At 42.2% G+C, this 12,366-nt stretch overlaps 1 protein-coding gene across 1 annotated transcript in view; it reads right to left on the reverse strand.

Annotated features, from left to right (window-relative positions):
- Nucleotides 1-9,278, reverse strand: part of NEU3 (sialidase 3 (membrane sialidase)) — a 19,491-nt gene extending 10,213 nt beyond the window's left edge. Inside the window, 6 exon segments of the mRNA XM_011942074.1 lie at nt 2,992-3,203; nt 8,614-8,698; nt 8,700-8,863; nt 8,866-8,928; nt 8,931-9,008; nt 9,011-9,278. Of these exon segments, the coding sequence (XP_011797464.1) occupies nt 2,992-3,203; nt 8,614-8,698; nt 8,700-8,863; nt 8,866-8,928; nt 8,931-9,008; nt 9,011-9,278 (870 nt within the window).
- Between the last annotated feature and the right edge of the window lie 3,088 nt (nt 9,279-12,366).

Genomic DNA, 12,366 nt, shown 5'->3' on the forward strand with positions numbered 1-12,366 from the left:
GCCTGTTTTTTTTTTTTTTTTGTATTTTTAGTAAAGATGGGGTTTCAGCATGTTGGTCGGGCTGGTCTCAAACTCCTGACCTTGTGATCTGCCTACCTTGGCCTCCCAAAGTGCTGGGATTACAGGCGTGAGACACCGCACCAGGCTGAAAAGTTCTTGAAGGAAATTAAAAGTGCTACTCCAGTGAATACAGGAATGATAAAAAAAAGCAAAACAGCCGTATTGCTGATAGGGAGAAAGTTTTAGAGGTCTGGATAAAAGATCAGACCAGCCACAGCACTCCCTTAAGACAAAGCCTAATCCAGGGCAAAGCCCTAACTCTCTTCAATTCTGCGAAGGCTGAGAGAGGTATGGAAGCTGCACAAGAAAAGCTGGAAAGTAGCAGAGGATGGTTCATGAGGTTTAAGGCAAGAAGCTGTCTCCATAACATAAAAGGGCAAGGTGAAGCAGCAAGTGCTGATGGGAGAAGCTACAGAAAGTTATCCAGAAGATCTAGCTAAGGTAACTGACAAAGGTGGCTACACCAAACAACAGATTTCCCTGTAGACAAAACAGCCTTCTACTGAAAGATGCCATCTAGGACTTTCATGGCTAGAGAGAAGTCAATGTCTGGCTTCAAACCTTCAAAAGACAGGCTGGTGACTTTAAGCTGAGGTCAATGCTCATTTATCACTCAGAAAATCCTAGGGCTCTTAAGAGTTATCCTAAATCTACTCCGCCAATGCTCTACAATAAAAAAAGCCTGGATGAAGCACTTCTGTTTACAGGCCCCTCTTGAGACCTACTCCTCAGAAAAAAAGATTCCTTTCAAACTATTACTGGTCATTGACAATGTACCTTGTCATCCAAGAGCTCTGATGGAGATGTATGAGGAGATTAATGTTGTTTTCACAGCCACTAATACAACATCCATTCTGTAGCCCACAGATCAAGGAGTCATTTCAACATCCAAGTTTCATTATTTAAGAAATACATTTCACAAGACTACAGTTGCCATAGATAGCGATTGTTCTGATGAATCTGGTCAAAGTAAACTGAAAACCTTCTGGAAAAATTTCACTAGTCTAGATGCCATTCAGAACATTCATGATTCATGGGAGGTCATAATATCAACATTAAGAGACATTGAGAAGTTGATTCCCACAACTCATGGATGACTTTGAAGGGTTCAAGACTTCAGTAGAGGAAGTAACTGCAGATATGGTGGATAGCAAGAGAATTAGAAGTGGAGCCTGAAGATGTGACTAAATTGCTGCAATCTCATGATAAAACTTGAACAAATGACTTGCTTCTTACAGATGAGCAAAGAAAGTAGTTTTTTGAGATGGGATCTACTTCTGGTGAAGATGCTGTAAACACTGTCAAAATGACAACAAAAGATTTAAAATATTACATCAACTTAGTTGATAAAGCAGCAGCAGGGTTAGAGAGGATTCATTTATGAGTTCTACTATGGGAAAAATGCTATCAAATTCTGTAGCATTGCATGCTACAGAAAAATCTTTTGTGAAAGGAAGAGTCAACTGTTTCAGCAAACTTCACTGTTGTCTTATTTCTTGTTGGGGGTAGACAGGGTATTGCTCTGTCCCCCAGTGGCACAATCGCAGCTTACTGGAGCCCTGAACTTCAGGGCTCAAGCAATCCTCCCCCTCAGCCTCCCAAGTAGCTGTGGACTACAGGTGTGTGCACTACACCCACCTAATGTTTTTTATTTTTATTAAAGACAAGGTCTTGCTACGTTGCCTAGGCCAGTCTTGAACTCCTGAGCTCAAGCAATCCTCCCACTTTGGCCTCCCAAAATTCTGGGATTATAGGTATGAGCCACTGTGCCCAGCCCATTGTCTTATTTTAAGAAATTATCTATGTAAGTAAGAAATGCTTCAATAATAATAATAATAATAATAATAATAACAATAGTAATAATACACTAAGTCTTCAGCAACCACCACCCTGATAAGGCAGCAGCCACCAACATCAGGGCAAGACCTACTCCAGCAAAAAGACTGACTAGCCAAAGGTTCAAATAATCATTAGCACTTTTCAGCAATATTTTAAGGTGTGTACTTTTTTTTAGACATAATGCTACTACACACTTAATAGATTACAGTATAGTGTAAACATAACTTTTATATGCACCGGGAAACCAAAAAATTTATGTGCCTTGTTTTATTGTGACAGTCACTTTATTGTGGTGGTCTGGAACCAAATCCACAATATCTCTGACGTATGCCTATTTGGGGTCTGAAATAACCCCGTAGCTTCCAGGCCAAAGAATAGCAACCTTTCTTTCCTCACTAAAAATACAGTCAAAATGTTCTACTGAAGAGGAAGGCCTCCAACTCCAGTTCTCCCACTTATTAGATGTGTGACCAAAGCAAATGAGGTTAATTCTCAGAACTGGTTACCTCCTGCAAAGTGGAGACAATAAATTGTACCTCACATACAGCATTTAGTAGTAGAAGTGTGGTTATTACTGGTATCCCCCCGTCATCTGCTAAATGTGGTCCTGAGCAAGTTACTTACCTCTTGGAGCACCAGGATCCACCATCAGCAAAATTGGACTACCAATGCTTACTTCCCTGGGTGATTTATGAGGATTAAATGGAATATAAATGAAAGGCACATCGTACGTTAGCTGAATCTAAATAACTGTGGAGGTTTCTGGAGTCAGCAACTGAATTTGAAGCCAGCTTCTACTGCTTTATTATAGCTGTATAACCTTGAGCAAATGGCAACCTCTCTGAGTCTCAGTTTCCTTGTCTGTAAAATATGACTGAAAACAGTACCTACGAAACAGAGTGGTTGTGAGGACCCAATGTGCCCCTGGAACACAATAAGCACTCAGTGAGAGCCATTGTTTTTGCTGTTTTTTCTGCCTCTGCTCCCCACATGGCTTTCCTGTACTGATGAGAAGAGGCACAGATCCTGAAGAGCTCTGAGCTTTGTGAAGAGAAACTGAGGCCCAGACTCAGATCTGGGATGAAGAGTCACCTGTACCAAGTGCCCAATCCTCAACCCTCGCCTCAGCACCAGGTGGAGAGCATCCTCATCCCTGCTCGTGGAACGCTTCTCTGCAAAGGCCAGGAAGGTGTGGGTGGGGGGTATGTAGAGCAGGGCTGGGATCCGGTAGGTAATCCCTCTGTCATCTTCCTGCTGGAACAGAGGGCTGTTGAAGGAGCATGTTGTCACTTCTTCCATGACCTCTGCAAGGATAGAAGGCAGCTCAATGTGTGTCCATACCCAAATGCTGGCCTGCATATAAATTCTGCTTCATCATTTCACTTCTGGAGAGCAAAGGGGAGGCACAGATACATATTCAAATGTTTATTTATACAAGAGTAACATATGCTCTCAATAGTATAAAGCAAGCAGTATACATTCTTATTTAACAAATGAGAATTTCATTAACTCCAGACCCTGTGGGAATTCTGTATGGCCTGTGTCAAGTATGTATCTTGGAGCAGAGTGGTTTTCCATTTGTTTTTGCCAAGCATCCAGGGGTATTACCAGCCTGAGGTGGTTTTTAATGTCAATTCTTGACTTGGAGTTTCTAGGCCATTTGGGTATCTGTACGAGTGAATGGCTGTGGTTAAGAATTTTCTGGGAAAACTTTTTTTCTGTACAAAAGCCTAGGATAAAAGGCAATCTTCTTTGTCTTCTCTCTGTATCAGTAGGGAGAATTTTTTTTTTTCCTAGTAGATTTGGTATGATATATGTCCCCTCCAAAACTCATGTTGAAACTTAATCCCCGATATGGCAGTGTTGAGAGGTGGGGCCTCTAAGAGGTGACTGGATTATAAGGGCTCTGTCCTCATGAATGAATGAATGGATGAATGGGTTATCAAGGGAGTTGCATTAGGGGCTTTATAAGAGGAAAACCAGAGATCTGAGCTAGCATAGTCAGCTCCCTTGCCATGTGATGCCCTGTGCTACCTCCAGACTCTGCAGAGTCCCCACTAGCAAGAAAGCCCTCACCAGATGTGGCCTCTGGACCTTGGATTTCTCAGACTCCATAACTGTAAGAAATTTTTTTTAAGTTATCCAGTTTCAGGTATTCTGTTATAAGCAACAGAAAATGAATTAAGATACTAGTCTACCCTATCAGAAGGTATACACCCTACAGAGGGTGCAGATTTTCAAGGGACCTAGTTTCATGTGAGGATTTCACATGCCATCCTCTGTCAAAAACTAGAGTCTAACCAGGCCGGGCGTGGTGGCTCACACCTGTAATCCCAGCACTTTGGGAGGCCGAGGTGGGCAGATCATGAGGTCAGGAGATGGAGACCATCCTGGCTAACATGGTGAAACCCTGTCTCTACTGAAAATACAAAAAAAATTAGCTGGGCATGGTGGCGGGTGCCTGTAGTCCCAGCTACTCAGGAGGCTGAGGCAGGAGAATGGTGTGAACCCAGAGGCGGAGCTTGCAGTGAGCTGAGATTGCATCACTGTACTCCAGCCTGGGCGACAAAGCAAGATTCCATCTCAAAAACAAAACAAAACAACAACAAAAACCCACTAGAGTCTAACCCATGCGGACCTATAGATTCATTTGGTATAACAACAGGCCTATTAAAGTCCAAGTTTCTAGGTGAGACATCCAGAACAGCTGAGGGCAGATTAAGGAGCTAATCACTCTGGTTTTCAGTTCACGTTTGGTTTCTTAGTCCCTGGAGATTTCTCTTACTTTCTCACAAATTAAGCTATAAAGGGCTTTGTTTTTTTTTTTTTCTTTTGAGATGGAGTTTTGCTCTTGTTGCCCAGGCTTGAGTGCAATGCCGTGAGCTCGGCTCACTGCAACCTCTACCTCCTGGGTTCAAACAATTCTCCTGCCTCAGCCTCCTGAGTAGCTGGGACTGCAAGCGCCTGCCACCACGCCCAGCTAATTTTTTGTATTTTTAGCAGAGACGGGTTTCACCATGTTGGCCAGGCTGGTCTCAAATTCCTGACCTCAGGTGGTCCACCCACCTCGGCCTCCCAAAGCGCTAGTACTACAGGTGTGAGACACCATGCCCGGCTGCCTTTGTTATATTTTACTCCCCATTTTACAGTTTGGCTACCCTGCCATAATGCTCACAATGGAGTCTCCAAGTATTCTTCTTAAAGAAAACCAGTTGTTCCACTCCTCAGAGGCCCAAAAGGGGAATCAAGCCAGACAGACAAAAAGCAGCCTTAGAATTACTTTTTCCTCAAATCAACTGTCATCCAAACCCAATTTTACAAATCATTCGTAAATATTATCAGGCTGTAAGAACGATTTATTCAATAAATATTTCTAGGTATCTCCTCCATGTCAGGCTCTAAAATAGGTGCTGAGAAGATAGAGAAGGATCAGAGGTTCCTGCTCTCAAGAAACCCAATCCAAGTGAGGGAAACAGATATATACATGGACAATTAAAAGACGATGTAATAAGTGCTACTTTAGAGGTAAACACAATAGCAAGTAGAAAAACATAAAAGTGGCATCTGTCCAGATCAAGGCACCAGAGAAGGATTTTTGGAGAGAATTATTAAGCCAAAAGAGCTCCTGCCTCATATAGTCACAAGCTCTGCCTGGAACATTCGTTTCAGATAGTCACATAACACTCTCTCAACTTCTTCGGCTCTGCTCAAACATCATCCAGTCAGTAAGGTTTCTCTGTCAACTTCTTTGCCCCAGCCTATCTTCTTTCCTTGTTCTATTCTCCACACCACTTACCACATTTTGATATCTCCTATGTTACATTTGTTTAATACATACCACAAAATGGAAGCTCAAGAAAGGGCAAGGGTATGTCTGTTTTCTTATTGCTCCACCTTGACACCTAGAACTATGCCTAGTACATAATAGGCACTCAATAAATTTTTGTTGAATGACTGAATGAATGAGTGAGCCGGATCTTAAAGAATGAATAGTGGGTTGGCCAACTGAGGGTGAAAAGAAGAAGGGTAGAGGACGAGGATGTGAAAAGCGTATAGGTGACAGAAAACAACCTATAGGTTTGCCAACTGAGGGTGAAAAGGAGAAGGGCAGAGGACAAGGATGTGAAAAGCCTATAGGTGACAGAAAACACAGAGAGTTGTGGGGCCTCTCAGTAGTTTAGTATGACTACAGTAAGGTGGAGTGCAAGGGATGGGGCAGAGGTGGGACTGAAGGGGTCGGTACAGTCCAGATCCTGGGAGGCTTAGATACTTTATTAAGGTGTTTATTCCACAGATGGGAGACCACTCAAGAGTTCTTGACAGAGGAATGGCATGATGATTTTAGACCAATCTTCCAGGAAGCTTTCAGGACAATGAACTACAGGGCAAAGTTGCACTGCTTTTGGTTACAGCCTCCTAGTGTCAATCAAGACAAACTTTTATCAATAGCATATGAATACTTAGTCACTTGTTCCTAACTTAAAGAAGGGAAAAGAACTATGGCTCAGTATCATGAGGGGAACTGCGGGAGTGGCCTTGCTGAGTCCAGAAGAAAAGCCTCCCTTCATTTCAATCCCAGGCTCTCAACAGCAGAATCAAAAGATAAGCAAGGGGAGACCATCTTCTCACCCAATACTAGAGCACACTTCTCTCCCCTCAATTCAGGCTCTCCTCCCTGGGAGGGTCAGGCTTTGTTCTAAGCAAATAATCTGCCTCTGAGCCAGGCTGGGGTAATGGTTAAGAACATAGGATTTGGACCAGGCCAGGACTATGTGACCTTGGGCATGTTACTTAACTTCTCTATGCTTCAGGATCCTCCCCTATACAATTCAGTAGAGTAGGTGATAGAAATAAAATGCTTAACTACAGTGGCTATTACAAGGCCTGTGACATAGTATGAGTGCAATATACGACAGTTATTATTTTTAAACTACCAACTAATGTATATTCTAGTTTTATTCCTTGAATCCTGTGGATAACAATGACAATAATAACAATTACAACTCCCTTTCTTAAAAACATTTAAATCCCTCTTTATTGCTGAAAGAGAACATACTTTAAACTCTTTAACACTTTAATTAGAAGTTAAACCAACACTACTATCATCAGACATGTGACTATTAGTTAAATTTAAACAGGAATTCTCCAGGTGATAAGAAGAACGGATAGGCATCGAGCAGGATAGGGCTCAGAACAGGAAAGGAAGAGGCTGGGTGTGGTGGCTCATGCCTGTAATCCCAGCACTTTGGGAGGCTGAGGTGGGCAGATCACTTGAGGTCAGGAGTTCGAGACCACCCTGGCCAATATGGTGACACCTCATCTCTACTAAAAATACAAAAAAAAAAATTGGCTGGGCATGGTGGCATCCACCTGTAATCCCAGCTATTCAGGAGGCTGAGGCGGGAGAATCACTTGAAACCAGGAGGTGGAGGTTGCAGTGAGCTGAGATTGCACCACTGCACTCCAGCTTGGGCGACACAGCAAGACTCTGTCTCAAAAAAAAAAAGGAAAAGGAGAGGAAATAGGGAAATCACCAAAGGAGAAGCACAACTTGTCAGATGGGCTGGATTCATGTCTCAGCTCCATTTCTTGCTGCATGACATTTTGATGGTTACTCAACCTCTAGATCTTGGATTCCTTGCTTGTAAACTATGGATAATAATACCCACCTAAGCAGATCAATATGAAGAACCACTCAAAAGTGCTTTATGAATTTTAAAGTCCTGTTTTAATAGGTGTCTTTAATTATAAATTTTGATGTCTTCACAATTTCACTTATGCTTATCACTATAACAATTACAGCCATTAATTTTTGTAATTATACTGATCGTGTTGATGACAGAAGTAACATAGATGGTGATTCTGGCATTGCCACCCAAACTATTTCACACAAATCAGGTGCTGGAAACTGGGGAGAGAAAAGAATCAGATATGGTCCTGCTCTGGGGTTCATTTAGGCAGAGAATTCAAATGATTAATTGCTGCTCGATATAATCACTTACCCATCAAGTCCTCCCCGCTTTCTTACTGGGAAAGAGTATAGCCTAGCGTGGACTCTGAAGTCTGACTTATCTTTGACACTTACTAGCAAGTCACTTTACTTCTGAGCTTCAGTTTCCTCCCTTATAAAATGGAGATAATACCGCCTACTTCTCAGGCTATAATAATGTAATTCCACAGCCTCCAACTAACCCAATGAGCCTCCAGTGAATCCCAGAAGGAGGCCTCCCTATCTTATTTATTCACTCCTAACAAGTAATATTTAAGGAGCACCTATCACGTGCCAGACCTTTGAAGATCTGTAGTATAAACCACCTCATGGTGTAGATGGGAAAACTCAGGCACAGGATGGGGGCAAAGCTTACTGAATGCCGCTCCACAGTAAAATCTGGACCAAGACCCAGGTCTCCTAAGTTGAAACTGAAGCTCAGGGATCTTTCTGCCGACCAGAGACCTCTGGTAAGAAGGGGTTTTCCAGTCTCAGTCCCCTTTCATCTCTGCAGTGATAATTCTGAGGTTTAAGTTAGGCTTCAGTGAGAACAAATAAAAATAGGACTAGCCAAGAATACTCCTGCCAGGTCAGATCCTAGCGGACAGGGTGGCTCTGTCTCAATGATCCAAGGCTGCATTTCCCAAGCGCAGATGGTCTTGCTCAACCTGTCCCCACAGTTGAGTCCTCCTCGGGGAGCTCTCCTGTCTCCCAACCCCGCTCACCTGCACTGGACCCCGGCTCCTCCGTCTCTGTCGGTGCAGAGCTGGACGCCGGGGGTTCTTCCATGGGGCGTGGGGGCAAGTTTCCCAGGTCTCATTCGCCGAAGCCTGGGAGAGGCACCGGCCCCAAGGCTGGGGAGACGGAGACAGAGGAGGATAGAGAGGAAGAAACAGCAGAGACGGAGGAGACGGAGACAAACCCCGAGAAGCGAAGAGCGGGTCGACTGCGGGAAAGAGGTAATGGCAACGAATGAGGTGGACGCAGGCTGTAGTCAGTGGCGGTTGGGGCCAACCGTTGGCCTCCTCCGCGAGCCCGCCCCGTCCCGCCCCCTCGGCGCTGCCCCTCCCTCCAGCCCGCAGCCCGGTACCCACCACTGCACGGGACCAGCACCACCTCTACCCTCCCAGCTCGGCTTAAGTCCTGGGCCTACCTCAGTTCCCAACGGCCGCTTCCTCTCTTCAGTCCCACAGCCTCGAGCTCTTACATTGGTCTGTAGCTCGGTATCACCGCCTAAAACTTCCCCGGACAGTCTGAGAGTTGAGCAAAGGTTCCGGGCCTCAGAGGGTACCTTACAAAAAGGAGGTCCAGAGCATTGGCTATCCTCCTTGCAAAATATGAAAATGAAAATGTATTCATATGTATAATTTATGTGTGTATATACACACATTTACATACACAGATTTTTCACATAGCACTGAGTCCATTCTTCTGTTTCATAGTACCTGAATTTAAGCCCTCCCCTCCCCAACCAAAGAGGAAAGGACTGATCTAAGGTCATTTTTTATCTGGGACTAAGTATAACATAAAGGAAATAGGCTGAGCCTGGTGGCTCATGCCTGCAATCTCAGCGCTTTGGAAGGCCTACGTGGGAGGATGCCTTGAGCCCAGGAGTTGGAGGCTGTGGTGAGCTGTGATTGCACCACTGCACTCCAGGCTGGGTGACAGAGCAAGACCCTGTCTCTAAAATATAAAAATTTTGAAAAGAAGAAATTTTACAAACACCAATAAAAGGAAAGACAGACTGCTAACTTAGAGGACATAAAAATGTAAAGCTTCCGTAAATTTGAATTTGTGATATTTTTTCTCATTAAAAAAAAAAAAATCCTGTGCTGAGACAGGGAACATACAAGATGAGTCTGGAACGTCGTGGTGCCATAAAGAAAGAACTCACAAAATGATGAGGGTTCTTTGAAAGAACATAGGAGCCAACCTCAATACAACCTGCTATATTTTTCTAAAAAAAAAAAAAAAAAAAAAGGCCTAGAACCAGAGGCCAACTCAATCGTAATAAGCCCAAATAATGGGTCTTAAACTACTATTTTGTCCCCAAAGGAACTAGGATTCCATGAAAAAATGGCTGATTTTAGGTGCAGGGAAGAAAATTTATAAGATTAGCCTAGAACATCTTGTCTTAACAGAAAGCAAGAAAGCCATAAAAGACTATTTCAGGACATGTCAAAAGAAGAGTCAATTTGAAGGTAATTCCACTGGCCAAATATGGAAAAATTAGAACATCAAAAAGAACAAGGACTGCAAAGAAAGTTCGTATTGACATATGAAGAAAAAAGTCACTTTGGTCACCTCAGAGTTTGCTAAGGAAAGCAGCTTTTTATTCTGCCTTTCCTGTACACATCATATTTCTGGGTAAATAAATAGTTGATGGGGAAAAGTTCTCCTTCATGAAATAATTAACTGACCAATGCCAAGTGAATGATAGAATTTCATCATTTTGTCCTTTAATGACAAAATGAATTTAATGAATCTAGACAGCAATTATCAATAGCTACTAAAAGCTACACCCTTATTGCTCACCTTTTCTTCCCTTCCTACTTTCCCACCTCATTATGGCACTCCCTGCATCTCTCACATATACTACTGCCCTCAGATCCTGGTCTCAGAACTTGCCTCTGGGAGAACTCAAATAAAGACCCTATACCAGGAGATAAGAACAACAAAACAGTAATGAGTTAAGGATCTAACTTAAGAATGTAGAAAAGGAAGAGCAGAATAAATCCCAAAAAGGTAGAAAAGGAAATGATGAACATAAGAACAGAATAAATGAAACAAGAAGCAAAGTACAATAGAGGGGACCGACAAAAGCAAATATTAGTTATCTAATATATGTAATGAAGTGGACAAACCCTCTGGCAAGACTCATTTTTAAAAGTTATAAATGATATTAATGAAAAGGAGACTATAAGCAGGGATAAAACAGATATCAGAAATAATATTATACAAACTTCATTCATTAAGTTTGAAAATCTAGATAAAGTTAATATGGTTTTAGAAAAAGTTACCAAACTAAGATATAGAAAATGTGAAGTCTTACAACTATTTAAAAATCTCAATCAGTATTTAAAAATCTGTTCACAAAGATAACACAACTATCCCAATTATTCCAATCTTGTATTTCCTTCATTAATAGAAGGAATGTAAATTGGTACAGTCACTTCAGAGGAAAATTTAGCAATACCTAGAAAAGTAAAAATGTATATCCTCTCCCACCAAAGAATCCCACTACCTGTATTAGATGTATCCATACAAGAATGTTCATAGCAGCAAATGTTTAATAGTGAAAAATTATAAAAGATCTAAATGTCCATTAATAGGGTAAACTGTCATGTTTAACAGTATACAGCAGTGAAATAGAATAAATTGTAGCTACAGGTATCAATCTAAATTACCTTCACAAACACAATATTGAACAAAAAAGCAAGTTGCACAATACAGAGAGAATGGTACTTGTGCAGATTTACCATAGCAGGCCTAACAGTGCTATCCTTAGAAAGGCCTGCTTGCAAGGTTGGTGTTTTTTTACTGGTGTCTGGAAACCTGGCTCTCAAGGTGTTCCCAGTCACCAGTCAAGTGAAAAGGGTAGTTGACTATGCAGACTGTTTGAATGCAGTATGATTTATGCTGGAAACCTGCTTGCTTTCTAGGGGTCTTTATTATGTGCTAGGCAGATGGTGCCCACATGACCAAATCTCAATAATCTGTGGGTACTCTCTAATGGGCTCCCTGGATAGAAACATTGCACACATGTTGCTGCATTTTTGTTGCTGGGGCAATGTGGGCTCTTTGCAATCCCTCATGGGAGGAAGAGCACAAGGAAGCCTACAAATGGATTCCTCCAGACTCTGCCAGTGTCCTTTTCCCTTATGATCCAGATATGTGTCCTTATTACATCGAGGAATAAATCTTAGTCATATATGCTGAGTCCCATGGGTCCTTCTAGCAAATATCTGAGCACAGGGGTGGTTTGGGAGACTCTCAATCAAAAACCACATATAAAGTTTAAAAACAGGTAAAACAATAACCATATATATCATATAAGAGCTCCCAAGGAGGTAAAAATAAAATTTAAAAACCACCATATGCCTCTACATATCTGTATATATCCATATATATAATGGACACATATATATGAAGAAAATGCTTAGGAATAATAAATACCAAATTCCAGGTAGTAGTTACTTCTGAAGGTGCAGGAAGTAAGATGTGATTAAGGATACCCAGAGGACTTCAATTCTATTGGTAACATATGTATTTTTAATGCAGTAGGTTCACAAGTATTCATCTTATTATTCTTTAAGACTTACTTGTCCAGGCCAGGCGCGGTGGCTCAAGCCTGTAATCCCAGCACTTTGGGAGGCCGAGACGGGCGGATCACGCGGTCAGGAGATCGAGACCATCCTGGCTAACATGGTGAAACCCCGTTTCTACTAAAAATACAAAAAATTAGCTGGGCGAGGTGG

Source organism: Colobus angolensis, unplaced genomic scaffold, assembly GCF_000951035.1.
Source record: "Colobus angolensis palliatus isolate OR3802 unplaced genomic scaffold, Cang.pa_1.0 Scaffold205, whole genome shotgun sequence".
Classification (NCBI taxonomy): Eukaryota; Metazoa; Chordata; class Mammalia; order Primates; family Cercopithecidae; genus Colobus; species Colobus angolensis.